Consider the following 14,679-nt stretch of genomic DNA (forward strand, 5'->3'; position numbering starts at 1 on the left):
GCTCCGTGCTGAAATCGACAGTGCGTCAGCTTTGATGAATATGAATGCATTTAAAATGAATGCTCAAGTTAGATACCAATATGTATTTACGATTTCCCCTAACTGGGCCCACACTCTGCCTTTGTCAATGCAGTGGTATTACTTACAGCCTCAGGGTTGCAGAGACATAGAATTGTAGACATTCAGCCTGAAAACAGGCCCTTCGGCCCAACTGACTATGTTCTGCCATTTCTGCAAATAGGATACAGTTATGGTATAAAAGTAAGATGGCAAGGAGTTGGAGGGATCTGAATGTTCCTCATGTCAGCTTATACCACAGTTGAGTGTCACCCAAAACCTTTGTAACTGAACCAGCACTGTGGGCGGAAACTGGAGCACCCAGAGGAAACCTACATGATCACAGGGAGACCATACAAACTCCTTACAGGCAGCAGTGGGAATTGAACCTGGGCTGTTGGTACTATAATGCATTGTGCGAACCACTTCGCTACTGTGCCGCCCCATGATGGGCCTCATTCTGTGACCAAAAATTGGTTTTCTATGATTCTATGATTTTAATCCAAACACCAAAACAGGAAGAGTTGATGTCATTTTTGGTACAATGACTGACTGATTGATCCACTACAGATAGGAGGAACTGATAAGACCAATCATGAGTTCCACAGAAAAGTAATGGTGAAATATTTCATCATTTCACGTACTAAATTGTAATCACTTTATACTAGCACAGAAAGAAAACAATAAAAGGAGTGTAATATGAATATCCCACATCAGGTGCTCTAAATACAGGCATGGTTTTTCATATCATGGTACACAATGCATGTCTAATCTTCATGATATCACCAGTAAATTTGACTTCCAAATTCTGGATTGTAAACTTACTGCAGGAACAGAATGATTGTATCATGTAAGAGATGCAAATTCCCGGATATTGCTCAGTTAACAAGCATAACAAAGTTATCCTAAGGCAACTGAACAAGGAAAACATGGGGCAATTACTAATAGCTGTGCAAAGTCTCTTGGCTTTCTAACCTACTTCAGAGCGAACACACAGATGATGCTTCACTATGGTTGCTTTGACCACTGAAACAAGGAGGCAAGTTCACAAACTCCCACAGCCTCGATGACCCTGTGATTTCAGTCTCTGAGGCTGACATGAAAGCATCCTTTAGGAGGGTGAATCAATTGGCCCAGACTGGGTAACTGGCAGAGTACTAAAGACCTATGCTGATCAACTGGCTGGAGTGTTCACAAATGTCTTTAACTTCTCACTTTAGCAGTCTGAGGCACCCACCTGCTTCAGGTAGGCTTCAATTATACCAGTGCGTAAGATAAACACAGAAACTTGCCTCAATAACTACTGATCAACAGCATCTACTCCACTGATGAAGTGTTTTGCAAGTTTGGTGATGAAACATATTAACTCCTGCCTGAGTAACGACTTGGATTCACTCCATTTTGCCTAGCATCACAACAGGTCAACAGCAGATGCTATTTCATTGGCTCTTCACTCAACCCTGGAACATCTGGACAGTGAAGATGCATACATCAGGATACTCTTCATTGATATATGCATCTTCATTGACTACAACTTGGCATTCAGTGCTATCATCCCCTCAAAACTAATCAATAAGCTTCAAGACCTCGGCCTCAATATCTCTTGTGCAACTGGATCCTCAATTTCTTTACAGATTCCAATCAGTTCAGATTTTTTGCAACAGCATGTCCTCCACAGCTCCATCAGTACAGGTGCACAACAAGTTACTGTGCTTAGTGCCCTGCTCTATATGCTTTATACTTATGATTGTGAGGCTTAGTATGGCTCCAATGCCATATTTAAGTTAGCTGATGACACCGCTGTCATTGGGTGAATCAAAGGTGGTGATGAATCAGCATATAGGAGAGAGAATGGTGTTCCAGCAACAATCTTTCACTCAATGTCTGCAAGACCAAGGAGCTAATTATTGACTACAGGAGGAGGAAATCAGAGGACCATGAACCAGTACTCATCGAGGGACTGGAGGAGGAGAGGGTCAAAAGCTTTAAATTCCTTGGTGTTATCATTTCAGAGGATCTATCCAGGATCTTTCATGTAAGCGCCATTGCAAGGAAAGCATAGCAGATCTTCTGCTTTCTCAGAAGTTTGCAAAGATTTGGCGTGTCATCTAAAACTTTGACAAACTTCCATAGATATGCAGTGGAGAGTATACTACTGGTTGCATTACAACCTGGTACGGAAGCACCAACACTCTTGAAAGGAAAAGCCCACAAAAAGTAGTGGATATAGCCCAGTCCATCATGGGTAAAGCCGTCGGAATAATTGAGCATATCTACACGTAGCGCTGTCACAGAAGAGCAGCATCCATCATCAAGGACCCCAACCATCCAGGCCTTGCTCTCTTCTTGCAGCTGCCATTGGGAAAGAGGAACAGGAATCCTCAAGAACCACACCAGCAGGTTCAGGAAAAGTTATTACCTCTCAACCATCAGGCTCCTGAACCAGAGGGGCTAACTTCGCTCAACTACACTCACACCATCACTGAACTGTTCCCACAAACCAGGGACTCGCTTTCAAGTACTCTTTGTCTCTTGTTCTCCATATTTATTTTTAAATATTTTTATATTTGCTCAGTTTGTTATTTTTTGCACATTGGTGTTTGTCCATCTTGGTCCTATTGTGTTTCCTTGTATTTACTGTGAATGCCCGCAAGATAACGAATCAAAGTATTTATTATCAAAGTATGTATACCATGTACAATCTTGAGATTCATCTTCTTGCAGGTAGCCACAAAACAAAGAAACAAAATAGAATCCATTAAAAAAAACAATGAAGACCAGGAAACATCCGATGTGCAAAAAAAAAGAACAAGTTGAGCAAACAATAAAAATAGTAAACAAATAACAACAGAACATGAACCACAGAGTCCCCAAAAGTGAGTCCACAGCCACAGAACCAGTTCTGTGCTGCAGTTGCCCAGGGACCTCATGGCTACAGGTCACTGCCACAGAAGCAGTTCAGTACTGAAGTAAGTAAAACTTCTTGCAGTCGGAGCTGAACACTAGTTCATCCTTTTCCCTCAGCCTCAATGCCTCAATCTTTATAAATCTGGCTCAGCGCTTAAATCAGCTCAGCATTGGTTCATTTTCCACACTTGGGCCCAGATCCCACTGCATCAGTCAGGTCCAAGTTTTCCATCCAGCCCCTGGTCCATTCCAGCAATGGCCGCCACAGTGGTACCTGCATTCTCGAGAGTCTAGTTCACTGATTCCTTCAGGATACCACAAAAACGCCAGATTGTACAGATGGTTCAAAGGCACAACTCTCAAAGGGAAACTACAGGCTGCAGATTGCAGTGACTGTAGTCCAGAAGAAGCATAATTAATAGAATAGTTTGTAGTTTTTGTTGGTGCTTGCAAAATGTCACCATGTCTCACCTGATCCATCTCAGGGTTGTATATGGTGACATATATGTGCTTTGCTAATAAATTTACTTTGAACTCTGTAAAACAAGCAGCTTAATCTGGCTTCGTCTTCACACTAGTTTTGCCTCAAAGTCCGGTTTGTTTTGTTCTTTCAATGAGGCTGGAAAACAAACGACCATTGTGAGCACAGTGCCATCATTGTCAACACATTGCAGCATGCTGAAGAAGTAAAAAATACTCAGAAATGCTCAGCGGGTCAGGCACCAGCACTGGCAATCAAAACAGAGTCAACGTTTCAGGTCTGTCAATTTCTTTGGAACATTTCTTTTGAGAGGTTATTGACATGAAGTATTCATACCATTTATTTTGCACGATTATTGGCAAAGCTGCTTCCAATATTTTCTAGTTTTATTTCAGAGTTCCTGCATTCATTCTCTGTTGCTCTGGATGTGTATTCACTATTATTTTAGAGGTAACTGTGATAGGTAATCTATAAATAGAAAGATCTCATAAACAATCAGCTAATCTATTTCAGTGTTGAAGGCCAGGAGGCAAATATTGGCCAGGACTGATGGAAATCGCACTACTCTTTATTAATTAAATGATTCAAAATGTCCCTTCTTTATCCTGCGGCCATTGCATTCCATCTGTGGACTTAATGATCTGAACATTTCAGGCATTCAATTCCAGATCTAGATCTCTCCATCTGCCTTTCTATTGAAAGTCATTGACCTGAAACAAAAACTGAATTGCATGACAATTAAATGAAGTAAATAGTTTTAATAGAATTTGAGAAAAAATCTGAGAGTTTTTTTTTGTTTCTAGGCAATTAACTAAATAACTGATGACTGCAATTGCTTTCTCTTTAGATGCTGTCTGACCCACTGAGTAGTTCTTGTTCACTCTGATCTTATTTTACATACTGCTGTTCAGGATTGATTTCCTGTCTATGAAATGTAGCAACTATGATAATGTGATGCAACTACTGTTTTATGTCAGAATACAGTAGGTTTTATTTAAGCTTATGATAGACCACTAACGCTAATCGAGAAAGTATGAGTGCACAATCTGTAATTTCGGATTTATGCCAATCATGTTAACTCCTTACGTCTGCAAAATAACTTAGCACCCAGGGAGGTTCAATTTTGCCTTACCTGGCTTTTTGAAAGTGATGTCCAACTAATGACCTGGCTGATCATGGTCTTTCCCTGACCATGGATGCCCTTAGCAAATTTTTCTACAGAAGTAGTTTGCCATTGACAATAGACAATAGACAATAGGTGCAGAAGTAGACCATTCGGCCCCGAGCCTGCACCGCCATTCTGAGATCATGGCTGATCATCTACTATTAATACTCGGTTCCTGCCTTGTCCCCATAACCCTTGATTCCCCTATCCATAAGATACCTATCTAGCTCCTTCTTGAAAGCATCCAGAGAATTGGCCTCCACTGCCTTCTGAGGCAGCGCGTTCCACACCTCCACAACTCTCTGGGAGAAGAGGTTCCTTCTCAACTCTGTCCTAAATGACCTATCCCTTATTCTTAAACCATGCCCTCTGGCAGTGTCTTTGCAAGACAGGTGACCCCAACCCTTATCAATACTCTTCAGAGATTGTCTGCCTGGTCTGTCAGTGGTCACAAAACCAGGACTTGTGATATACACCAGCTGCTTGTACGACCATTGGGGGGGGGGGTGCTAAACAGGTGCTAAACCTTGCGCAGGTGTGACAGCAGTCTAGCTGAGGGAAGGAGCACCTTACACCTCCTTTGGTAGAGATGTATCTCCAACCTGCCACCCACAGCACATAACAAACAAACAATCCAACTAATACCCATCGCTGGTCTTTTTTCATGGCCTGGAGAATGACTTTTCATCTCAAACACAGTGTAAGTTCAACTTACTGTGAAAAGTTTGTTTGCTTCTCTTTATTCTCAATGAGATGTTTTATCAATTTCCTCACATGTCAATCTTCCTATGAGTTTCTATCAATTCGAGTCATCAAAATTGGAAACTTCACTTTGCTTTTAAATTGCTTTTTGGATTACAATCCCAATTCCTCCAAACTCTCTGCAGAATCAAACTTGGATTTATTATCTATCATGAAATGTATTGCTTTGTGGCGCAGCACAGAGCAAGACATAAAAATCACGGCAAGTTACAAAAAATATGAGAAGCAAAGTGGTGTTCATGGGTTCATGAATTATTCGAAGATAGGATGGCGGAGGGGAAGAAGCTGTTATGGACACGTTGAGCGTAGTTCATGAAGGTAGTAACAAGAAGAGAGCATGTCTAGGATAGTGAGGATCTTCGATTAAGGATGCCTTCTTCTTCAGGCATTGTTTCTGAGGATGCCTTTGTTGGTGAAGAGGGTTCTACCCATGATGGGGCTAGCTGAGTCTACGACCCTCTGTGATTGTGTGCATTGGAGGCCCCATACCATGCTGTGATGCAACTAATCAGAAAGCTTGCTACCATATATCTGTAGAAATTTGCAGGAGACCTTGGTGACATAACATATCTCCTCTAACTTCTAATGAAGCATATCTGCTAGTGTGCCTTCCGTGTGATTGCATTAATGTGTTGGTGTAATGAGCTCTTCCAGCCTGTGTGGGGAGCTGGAGAGTGTTGGGCTCCGAGGGTTTCAGAGCACCTAAATTGGTTAATTGTTGTTTAATAAGGGTCATTAATCATTTAGATTTCCTCAAGTGACTCCTGGTGCTTCCTGTTTAAGCTTGTTAAGTTTATTTTGGTAAGCTTGAGGATTTCATGTTACTTGTATTACTTAAGTGGCTACTGGATTAGCACTAATTGTGGGGTCCTCCTTTTGAGAATGTTGCATCTTGCAGTGTTGCTTGGCTGAACCACCAATGTTCTGTTGGAATTCTTATGAATAAGCTCTGGTTGTCTCTACATTGGAGTCTGTCTTTCCTCTGCACTTGTGTTCCAATGTTGCCACCACACATCGTGACAGTTGGGACCAGGATAGATCCCCTGAGATGTTGACACACAGGAACTTTAAGGTGCTTTACCCTCCCACATTGATCCCCTCAATGAGGACTGTTGTGTGTTCTCCCAACCTCCCCTTTCTGAAGTCCACAATCAATTCCTTGGTCTTACTGTTGTTTAGTGCAAAGTATTATTGAAACACTACTCAACCCAGGCAATCTGCCTCATTCCTCTATGCCTCCTCATTGCTGTCGGAGATTCTGCTAATAACAGTGGTGACATTGACAAATTTATAGATGGTGTCTGAGTTGTGCCCAGCCTCACAGTCATAAGTGTTGAGGGAGAGTAGAGCAGTGGCTAAGCACACATCCTTAAGGTTCACCTGTTTTGATTGTCAGTGAGCAGGAGATGCTATCACTAATCTGCGCTAACTATGAAGGAAGTCAAGGATTCAGTTACAGAGTCCTACATTGATTCATACTGGGATGATGGTGTTGAATGCTGAGCTGCGATCAGTAAACAGCAGCCTGACATATGGTTTGCTGTTGTCTAGGTTCTCCAAAGCAGAGCAGACAGCCGATGAGATTGTGTCAACTGCAAACCTGCTGTGGTAGTAAGCAAATTGCAGTGGGTTCAGGTCTTCACTCAAGCAGGAGTTAATTTTAGACGTGACCAACTTCTCAAAGTATTTCAGCACAGTAGATGTGTTGTGCCACGGAGTAATGGTCATTGAGACAGCTTACTTTGCTCTTTTTGTATACTGGTATGCTTGATGCCCTTTTGACTTTGTACCGCAACAGTGAAAATTGACGATGTCCTTGAACACCCCAAGACAGAAATCTTCTGTGTCTTTTTGCATTCTGTGAAGTTGAAGTCAATCTTCTATGCGCCCCCTTCATTTTTCTGCACAACAGCTAACTTATACTGCGCGTAAAAATGTGTAGAGTAAGGTATATAGGCATTTTTACACACAGTATAATTAATATTCACCACGCACTGACGGTGGAGATTCTTAAGAACGACGATTAACCTTATCAAACATAGCACCAATTATGCTCTGATCTCACACAAAAAAATGTATACAATAATAATTCAGTGATATGATTCTACAAATTTATGAATCAGAAGCTTGGGCACAATATTAATCTTAGCATCCCACCCTCTTTGTAAACAGAACTTTAACCGACATCCCAAGAGCTGATCTTAATTGTTTGTCTTGAAAATTAAAAGAAAATTTCCCCACATTTTCCCTCTCTGCGTGGCGACTCGTGTGTGTTATCTGCACTTATATGATGCTAATGTTTTAGGAGACGGATTAAATTATCAAGAAAAGCGGCAAAGACGAAAGGATAGGTGGGGCGGTAACTTTAACGCAGCTGGTTCGGAGCGCATGTATATAACATCGGCAAGGCTGTATGTACATAATTAAACTGGAATTACGTCACACTTAAAGGGAAGAAGCGCTTTTTTCTGTTTCTAAGAAATTAAACATATGTAACTACTTAGCAGATGTAAAATTATTTTGGCCGGTTTAGCATCTGATCTGAGGCGCTAGACTTCGGCTGATTCGTCGAAAGGTGTCGCTCTTTCCCACTGAAATAATTTTTCCTTTTCCCAAGAGAACCCTCTCTTGAGATGGAACCCCTGCCGTCCTCTCATCCTCCAGACTCGCCTTCTCAACCATGCAAACTGCGTTCTGCAAGTAGCGATGAAGAACCACTAAAAGACATTCTTATCCGAGGAGGTGGGTCGGTTGTAGTCTCAGCAGTCACTTTCCTCAATCACCTTTACACAAACATGTCTGCTAAAGGGAAACCAGGCCGAATGGCGGTGGTGCTCAGCTCCCTGTAGGCTATCCTGACCGACCTGAAACAATTTTACAGCACCACTCAAACTTAAAACAGAAACAGATATAGTTCGAAAATATTTATCTGACTCGCATTCAGAGAAACTAACCAGCAACCCAAATCTTGAAATCCTCGAATTCCCAATGGTCTCCCTCACTCGTTCATTAACATTTTCAGTTAAAAATATGATGCATAATGTTATGAAGATTATAATTACAACGATTCACACTTGGCATGGAGATTGATAGTAATGGATTCCTAGTTCGCTAACTAAATCTTTGAAATCAACCAAAAACCGGGCGAAGATCACATTAAGTTTACTGTAGGACAGAATTTGAAACTTAATTCCTCTAGATAGCCATATCACTGCACACTAGCGTCCGGTTAGCAACCTAGCGATCTTTGGATTTGCCAATGGGATTAAAGTATTTTGTGTGAAGTTTTACGGCGTTTTGGCCACTGTGAATTATGTTCGCTGAACTCGGTGACCCCGATGAGCTGATCCGCGTTTCACCCACGGCTGCATGCTGAAACCTCTGACGTTGCACTTTCACAGAACATGAATATGATATATGGTTTTGCCTTGTTTAATGTTTATCCCAGTTATTCTGTATGATGTGAACTGGAGAAGAGGAAAATTTTCATAGGTTCACTCATAACAAAAAAAACAGTTGTGCGTGTGTTGTTTTGGCCTGTGGGGCCTAATACCTGTTTTTATTCGCTTTGACCTTTTGCTCTCGCTTTAAGTAATTTCTCAGACTGCTTGTTCTGTCCGTGTGGCAGACGGAGACAAAGCAAATATTCCAGGCAATGAGCTGCCTCTGATGCTTTTAATGCCTCTTGGCAGATTTAAAGGGATGTGTGCGTGCGAGAAGTGGGGGTAGGGGGCGTTAAACAACAGAAACTCAGTTATATTTAACTGAGTATCGACGGGGAATGATTATGGTTATACATCAGGTGTGGTTTGCCGCACAATTTACAGTACTGAACACTTTTCTCCCACTGCAGAGATTCCCAGGGGAGACGGCTATAAAAGTTAGTGTTCTCGGTACTCCGTGCATATGTTTTCTGACCTTCACCCTCCCCCAAAGGTAAAACACCCCAATGTACAGAGCTAGGGATGGGGGACGGGGGATGGGGGGTGGGGGTGGGGGTGGGGTTCTAAATACTAGAGCGGTGACACGTAAGTCAGTTCACTCAGTCAGGAAAATCCTGCCCCATTCCCCCGTACTTCCCGGGATTCGGACTTCCCGAAGTATAAACTGAGCTTCGGCGTTTCCATCGCGAAAGCAGGCCCTGCTAACAATTTGCTGGAGGAACACAGTGGGTCGAGCAGCATCTGTTGGGGGGAGGGCAGAGGGAAGTAACTGCGGGCGTTTCTGGTCGGAACCCTGGTTCATGGAAATTTTTTTCACCTCTCAGATGCTGCTCGACCGGTTGAGTTCCTCTAGGAAGTTTTGTTGTTCCAGATTCCAGCATCAGCCGTATCAATTCATTCCCCCACCCTTCCACCCCCCCATCCTATTCTGATTTCTTCTCCCTTCCTTTCTAATCCTATGAAGGCTCATAGCCCGAAACAATGACTGCTTATTCCCCTCCATAGATGCTGCCTGATTTGCTGAGTTCCTCCAGCACTTTGTGTGTGTTGCTCAAGATTTCTCGCATCCGTGGAATATTTTGTGTTCATCTACAGTCTCTCGTGTCTTCCTTCGGCTCACCATGTCCATGCCCTCGACAGACGAAGCATAGAAACTTAGAAAACCTACAGCACAATACAGGCCCTTCGGCCCACAAAGCTGTGCCGAACATGTCCTTACCTGAGAAATTGCCTAGGGTTACCCATAGCCCTGTATTTTTCTGAGCTCCATGTACCTGTCCAGGAGTCTCTTAAAAGACCCTATCGTATCCGCCTCCACCACCGTCGCCGGCAGCCCATTCCACACACTCAGCACTCTCAGCGTAAAAAACTTACCCCCGACATCTGCTCTGTACCTACTTCCAAGCACCTTAAACCTGCGCCCTCTCGTGCTAGCCACCTCGGCCCTGCGAAAAAGGCTCTGACTATCCACACGATCAATGCCTCTCATCATCTTATACACCTCTATCAGGTCACCTCTCATCCTCCGTCGCTCCAAGGAAAAAAGGCCGAGTTCACTCAACCTATTCTCATAAGGCATGCTCCCCAATCCAGGCAGCATCCTCGTTAATCTACTGGGTACATTTATCGACATTTGGATTATGTCTCCCTTTGTCTTGGTGATTCCTAGTGCTGAAACCTTAATTAAGGTAATCTTTCAAGTATGTTGGAGGATTTCTCAGAGGGTTTCTTTTGCTTGGACGATACTTACACGGGAATGTCATGCTGATTTTCCGGTGTATACTTAAACATTGGGTTCTTTGCCAACAACATAGTGGTGCGGGTGGGGAATAGTCCTTTCCCCTGGGAAGGCTGGGTGGTTGAAAGAGCCATCAAGTAGGTAGCAGACCTCTCCCTACTTGTCCAAGATGCAGGTGGGGTTGGTTGTTCCTGCTCTGGTCACCCCGGGCTGTGTGCTCCATTGCACTCTGCAAGTATTAGTCTATGTGTGCCGCAGGAGGAGTGAGTCTTAACCTGATATGTGCGGCGCCGCATCATCTTTAACGGGCATGGACTTCACTCAGTGGCTGGTCTAGGTGACAGGGCGTATTTGTGATGGATTTACTTTCAATGAGGTGAGAAAAGTGATGTACTCCCCTGTGGTATGTTCACGATTAGAACGTTTGGAGTACCAAATGCTGCAGGAACTCAGCAGGTCAGGCAGCATCCATGGAACGGAATAAGGGGCAAGATCCTTCGTCAGTACCTGTTGAATTCCTGCAGCATTTCGCGTGTGTTACTCTAAATTTACAGCATCTGCAGAATATCTGGTAATTAGAGCTTTGGGAGACTGACGTTTCGTGCACCGACCCAAACACTCTCACTGACGGGACAACCAGCGATGAGGAAAGGTCCATGGTGTTACTCGGGGACCTGCCCAGATTCGGCGTCAACGACACAACCCAGAAAGCGTAATCGTAACCTCCCTGAGCTCCAGTCTCTTTTTAAACCGCCGCTGGGCAGCTGTGTCTTAAAGTTGAAGGAAGAGGTTCTAAAAATTGATCTCACCCTTGACTGCCGAGGACTGAACTCGTTTCATACCATGCAGTAATGAACAGTTCGCTGTTTTAAACCCAAACTGAAAATTAGGATCGTTACGGTATGTTAAATTTTAAACTATGCTCAAAGAGATGTCATGTTCAAGCCTGGCCAAGCATGTCTAATGTGGGATTGATTACAGTACCAGAAACAGGATATGGAATTACCCTGAAAGTAAAAGTGTAGGATTCGACTACCAAATGTGTTGTGATCTCGTTGCAATCGAGGATATTTTCAAACACCAGCGTTTTTAAAATAAACTTAGTTAAAAGCGTAGAAGGCTCTTGACCTGACTTTTTAGCCGGATTCGTTCTCTGAACGAGCACTATGCACATAGAACGTGTATCTATATAAATGTTCCTAGCAAGGCGTAATGTCACCTAAGAATAAAATAAATATGTATGGCTCATCTGTTAAAGGTGGAAGAAAAATGGGTTGTTGACAATGGTTGCAGGTTCTTTGATGCGGAGTTCCGAGAATTGATTAGTCCTTCTACCGCGTCCGCGGGACCTTGTTACTGCACGCCCAGCTCTGGAGCTCGGCGTCCCTGCCCGGCTGCTGCCTTTGCCGGTCGCTTCCGGAGTTCTAATCCAATGCTGAAATTACTTTACGCCAACATGAAAAGGGCGGGGGTGGTCGCCAGAGAGAGGAGGTCTATCGAGCGTGCTGATCTGCTGTCCCATTATAAACTGAACACTATAAAAAAAACTAGGTCGTGGAGCGAATTGAACTCTTACTTTGTTCTCTTGGAATCCTCCGCTGCTTTTCGGCACGTTATTGTGAAGGTTGTTTTATTTTCAAGCGAAACTTATTTAAATAACTTTACTGGGAAGCGAAAACGGGTTCGTCTCTTTTAACAGGACCTTCCCCACCGGAGGTTTGCCTCTCATTCCATCTGCACCCCTTCGCTCTGCCAAACGTGTCAAGTAGATATTTTATATTGCATTTCATCGGCGCCATCGAAACCAGAGAGTTGGCTGATGGACTTAGTGCGATATAAACTCGGTTCTTCAACCCACCAGACCTGCAGCGATGGATATCCGTCTGCAGTCTGGTTCACTCCAGCCCTAGTTCCACCTTTCTAACTTAATGCACGGTGCGCACAACCTCACGGACACACTCACACCCCTCTCTCTAGCCCAGGCCGCCCTCGCCCTAGCCATGTACTGAAGGACTTTTTCACGTGTGGAGGTGGGGGAATCGGTTTTGCAGCCACCCCCAACCCCCCCCCCGCCACAGGCCCGGCAACCTTAAAAGAAACTGCGCCCTTAATCCAAACCGTATGTATCCTGCACGGACTGCCTTGCCCGCACTGCATGCATACCAGACGTCTCCAAGTATTTGGAGTATACATCGAATAAACCAAATTCCTCTACACAATAAGTAACATTTGCTCACGCAGCGCAATTTAAACCCTTTTCTCCCCTTCCAACTTTGCAACGTTAAAGCATGCATAATACTACGAACAGTAAACTCCTTACCGTAACAGAACTGACCATGGCATCCGTATATATCCGTGGATGTGCGTGGACATGAAGGTGTCTTATGAAAGCATTGGCTTCAGTTCTCTGAGCTAGTGTCCGACCGCAGCTGGTGACAGCTCATCTTGTTGATGAGTTGTGAGAGTGAGTGAGTGAGTGTGAGAGGAGGGAGAGAAAGAGAGAGGGAGAGAGAGAAAAAGAGAGACAGAGGGAGAGGGGAGAGAGAGGGGGGAGAGAGAGGGAGACAGAGAGAGGGAGAGAGAAAGAGAGAGAGAGAGATCGCGGAAATGCGCCGCTCACCAGCAACCAGTCAAATGGTTCTGTTCCGATATTAACACACGAACTGCCGTGACCTTTAACTTTGACTCCGCCGCAAGGGCCAGTGGCAGGCTGCCGCCAACCGCTGTCCTGGGTACTGATCCGCCGCACTGTCCTCTTCAAACGCGAACGGCCACTTCCTTAAGGAGAAACATTTAATCATCCCAGATCCGGCTCAGTAGGAACTCGGACGCGATTCTTCCGAGGCTAGGAACCGTCAGTCCGCCAGGGCCGCGGGTTTCTGGAGGCGGGGAGGTGCAGAGTTAGGCGGCGTTCCTTTTGAAGGCTTTAGAAATTTTCATTTTTCAGCAAACGCATTTAGCTCGAAAGAAGCCAGCAAACTCCTCTCTACTGGCCGCCGTATGAGAACAGACGAAGCCTTGCGTCATTAACTTTATACTTCAGCGCTGCGGGCAACAGGGTTTGAGCCAAACATTTAACACTACTATCTACTTGCTTTTTTGCATTCTCTCTCTCTCTCTCTCTCTCTCTCTCTCTCTCTTTCTCCACACTCTGCTTCTGCCCCTCTGTCTCTATCCCCCTTCACTTTCTTTCTCCTCTGCAACTCTTTCCCTGCTCATCCTCTCTCCCTTTGCCCCTCTCTCTATGTCCCCTCTCACTTTGTACCTCCCTCTCTTTCTCTACCGCCCCACTTTCTGTGTCCCTCCTTCCTCTTCCTGTTCCATCTGGTTTTTCCCCTTCCTGGTTCCCTTTCCCTCGCGGTCTCGCCCTTCTTTCTCCTTCTTCCGCAGCCTCCAGCTGCTCCCAGCCTGTGACTTCCTCCTTCCCAGTTATGTTTTTTTTAAAAAAAGCTGTCTCAATCCTCAACTTCTCTGACTCGATTCTGCTCTCTTCTATTTTCGTGCTTCCTCTCGGTTCATTTTGGCTCCGGCATCCCTCTCTCCCACCCCGCCCATAGCCGCCACTTCCCAAATCACTGACAGTTGCTCTCTTTCCTTCTGCCTGTCGGCCTATACCACCCTCTCACTCGCCCTCAGATGCACATGAAGAAATGGGTTTTCAGCTACAGTTTGCATTGGAAACCGCTTAACTTACACGCACCCTCGACTGTCTCTACCATGCAGTGCACTTTATTCTGCATGCAGAGGTCACTGCCGAAAGAATCACCCTTATACTCCTTTATTTCATCACAGGACAGGAAGAAGAAACGCGTCTGGCCCGAGGAGTTTATGCGGGCATATCCTGCGATAATTAGAAATGACCTGTCCCCACTTTCACCTGGAATTAGATATTTCAACCCTGGGTAACTTGAGCCAATTTTTGCCTGCACACATAGTCAGCACGTCACTAAATCACCGCTTCGTTGGTGCAAAGCCACTTTGGACGTACATCAATATAACAGTAGCAGTGTGATTTGGCAGGCGTATCGGTAATTTAATTCTTTACTGCCCCGGAGCCCAGAAGTGTTCACTTATCTCCTGGAAGTAATCAAACTTCGCCTGGGATCTTTTTTTCAACAGGTCCACG

At 44.4% G+C, this 14,679-nt stretch overlaps 1 protein-coding gene across 1 annotated transcript in view; it reads right to left on the minus strand.

Moving 5' to 3' along the window:
• ntf3 (neurotrophin 3) overlaps window positions 1-13,567 on the minus strand; it is a 38,721-nt gene extending 25,154 nt beyond the window's left edge. The window contains exon 1 of the mRNA XM_063072129.1: window positions 12,874-13,567. Within this exon, the coding sequence (XP_062928199.1) occupies window positions 12,874-12,891 (18 nt within the window). The 5' untranslated portion in view covers window positions 12,892-13,567. The remainder of the gene's footprint in view (window positions 1-12,873) is intronic.
• Between the last annotated feature and the right edge of the window lie 1,112 nt (window positions 13,568-14,679).

The sequence above is a fragment of the Mobula hypostoma genome, chromosome 20 (genome assembly GCF_963921235.1).
Source record: "Mobula hypostoma chromosome 20, sMobHyp1.1, whole genome shotgun sequence".
Lineage (NCBI taxonomy): Eukaryota > Metazoa > Chordata > Chondrichthyes > Myliobatiformes > Myliobatidae > Mobula > Mobula hypostoma.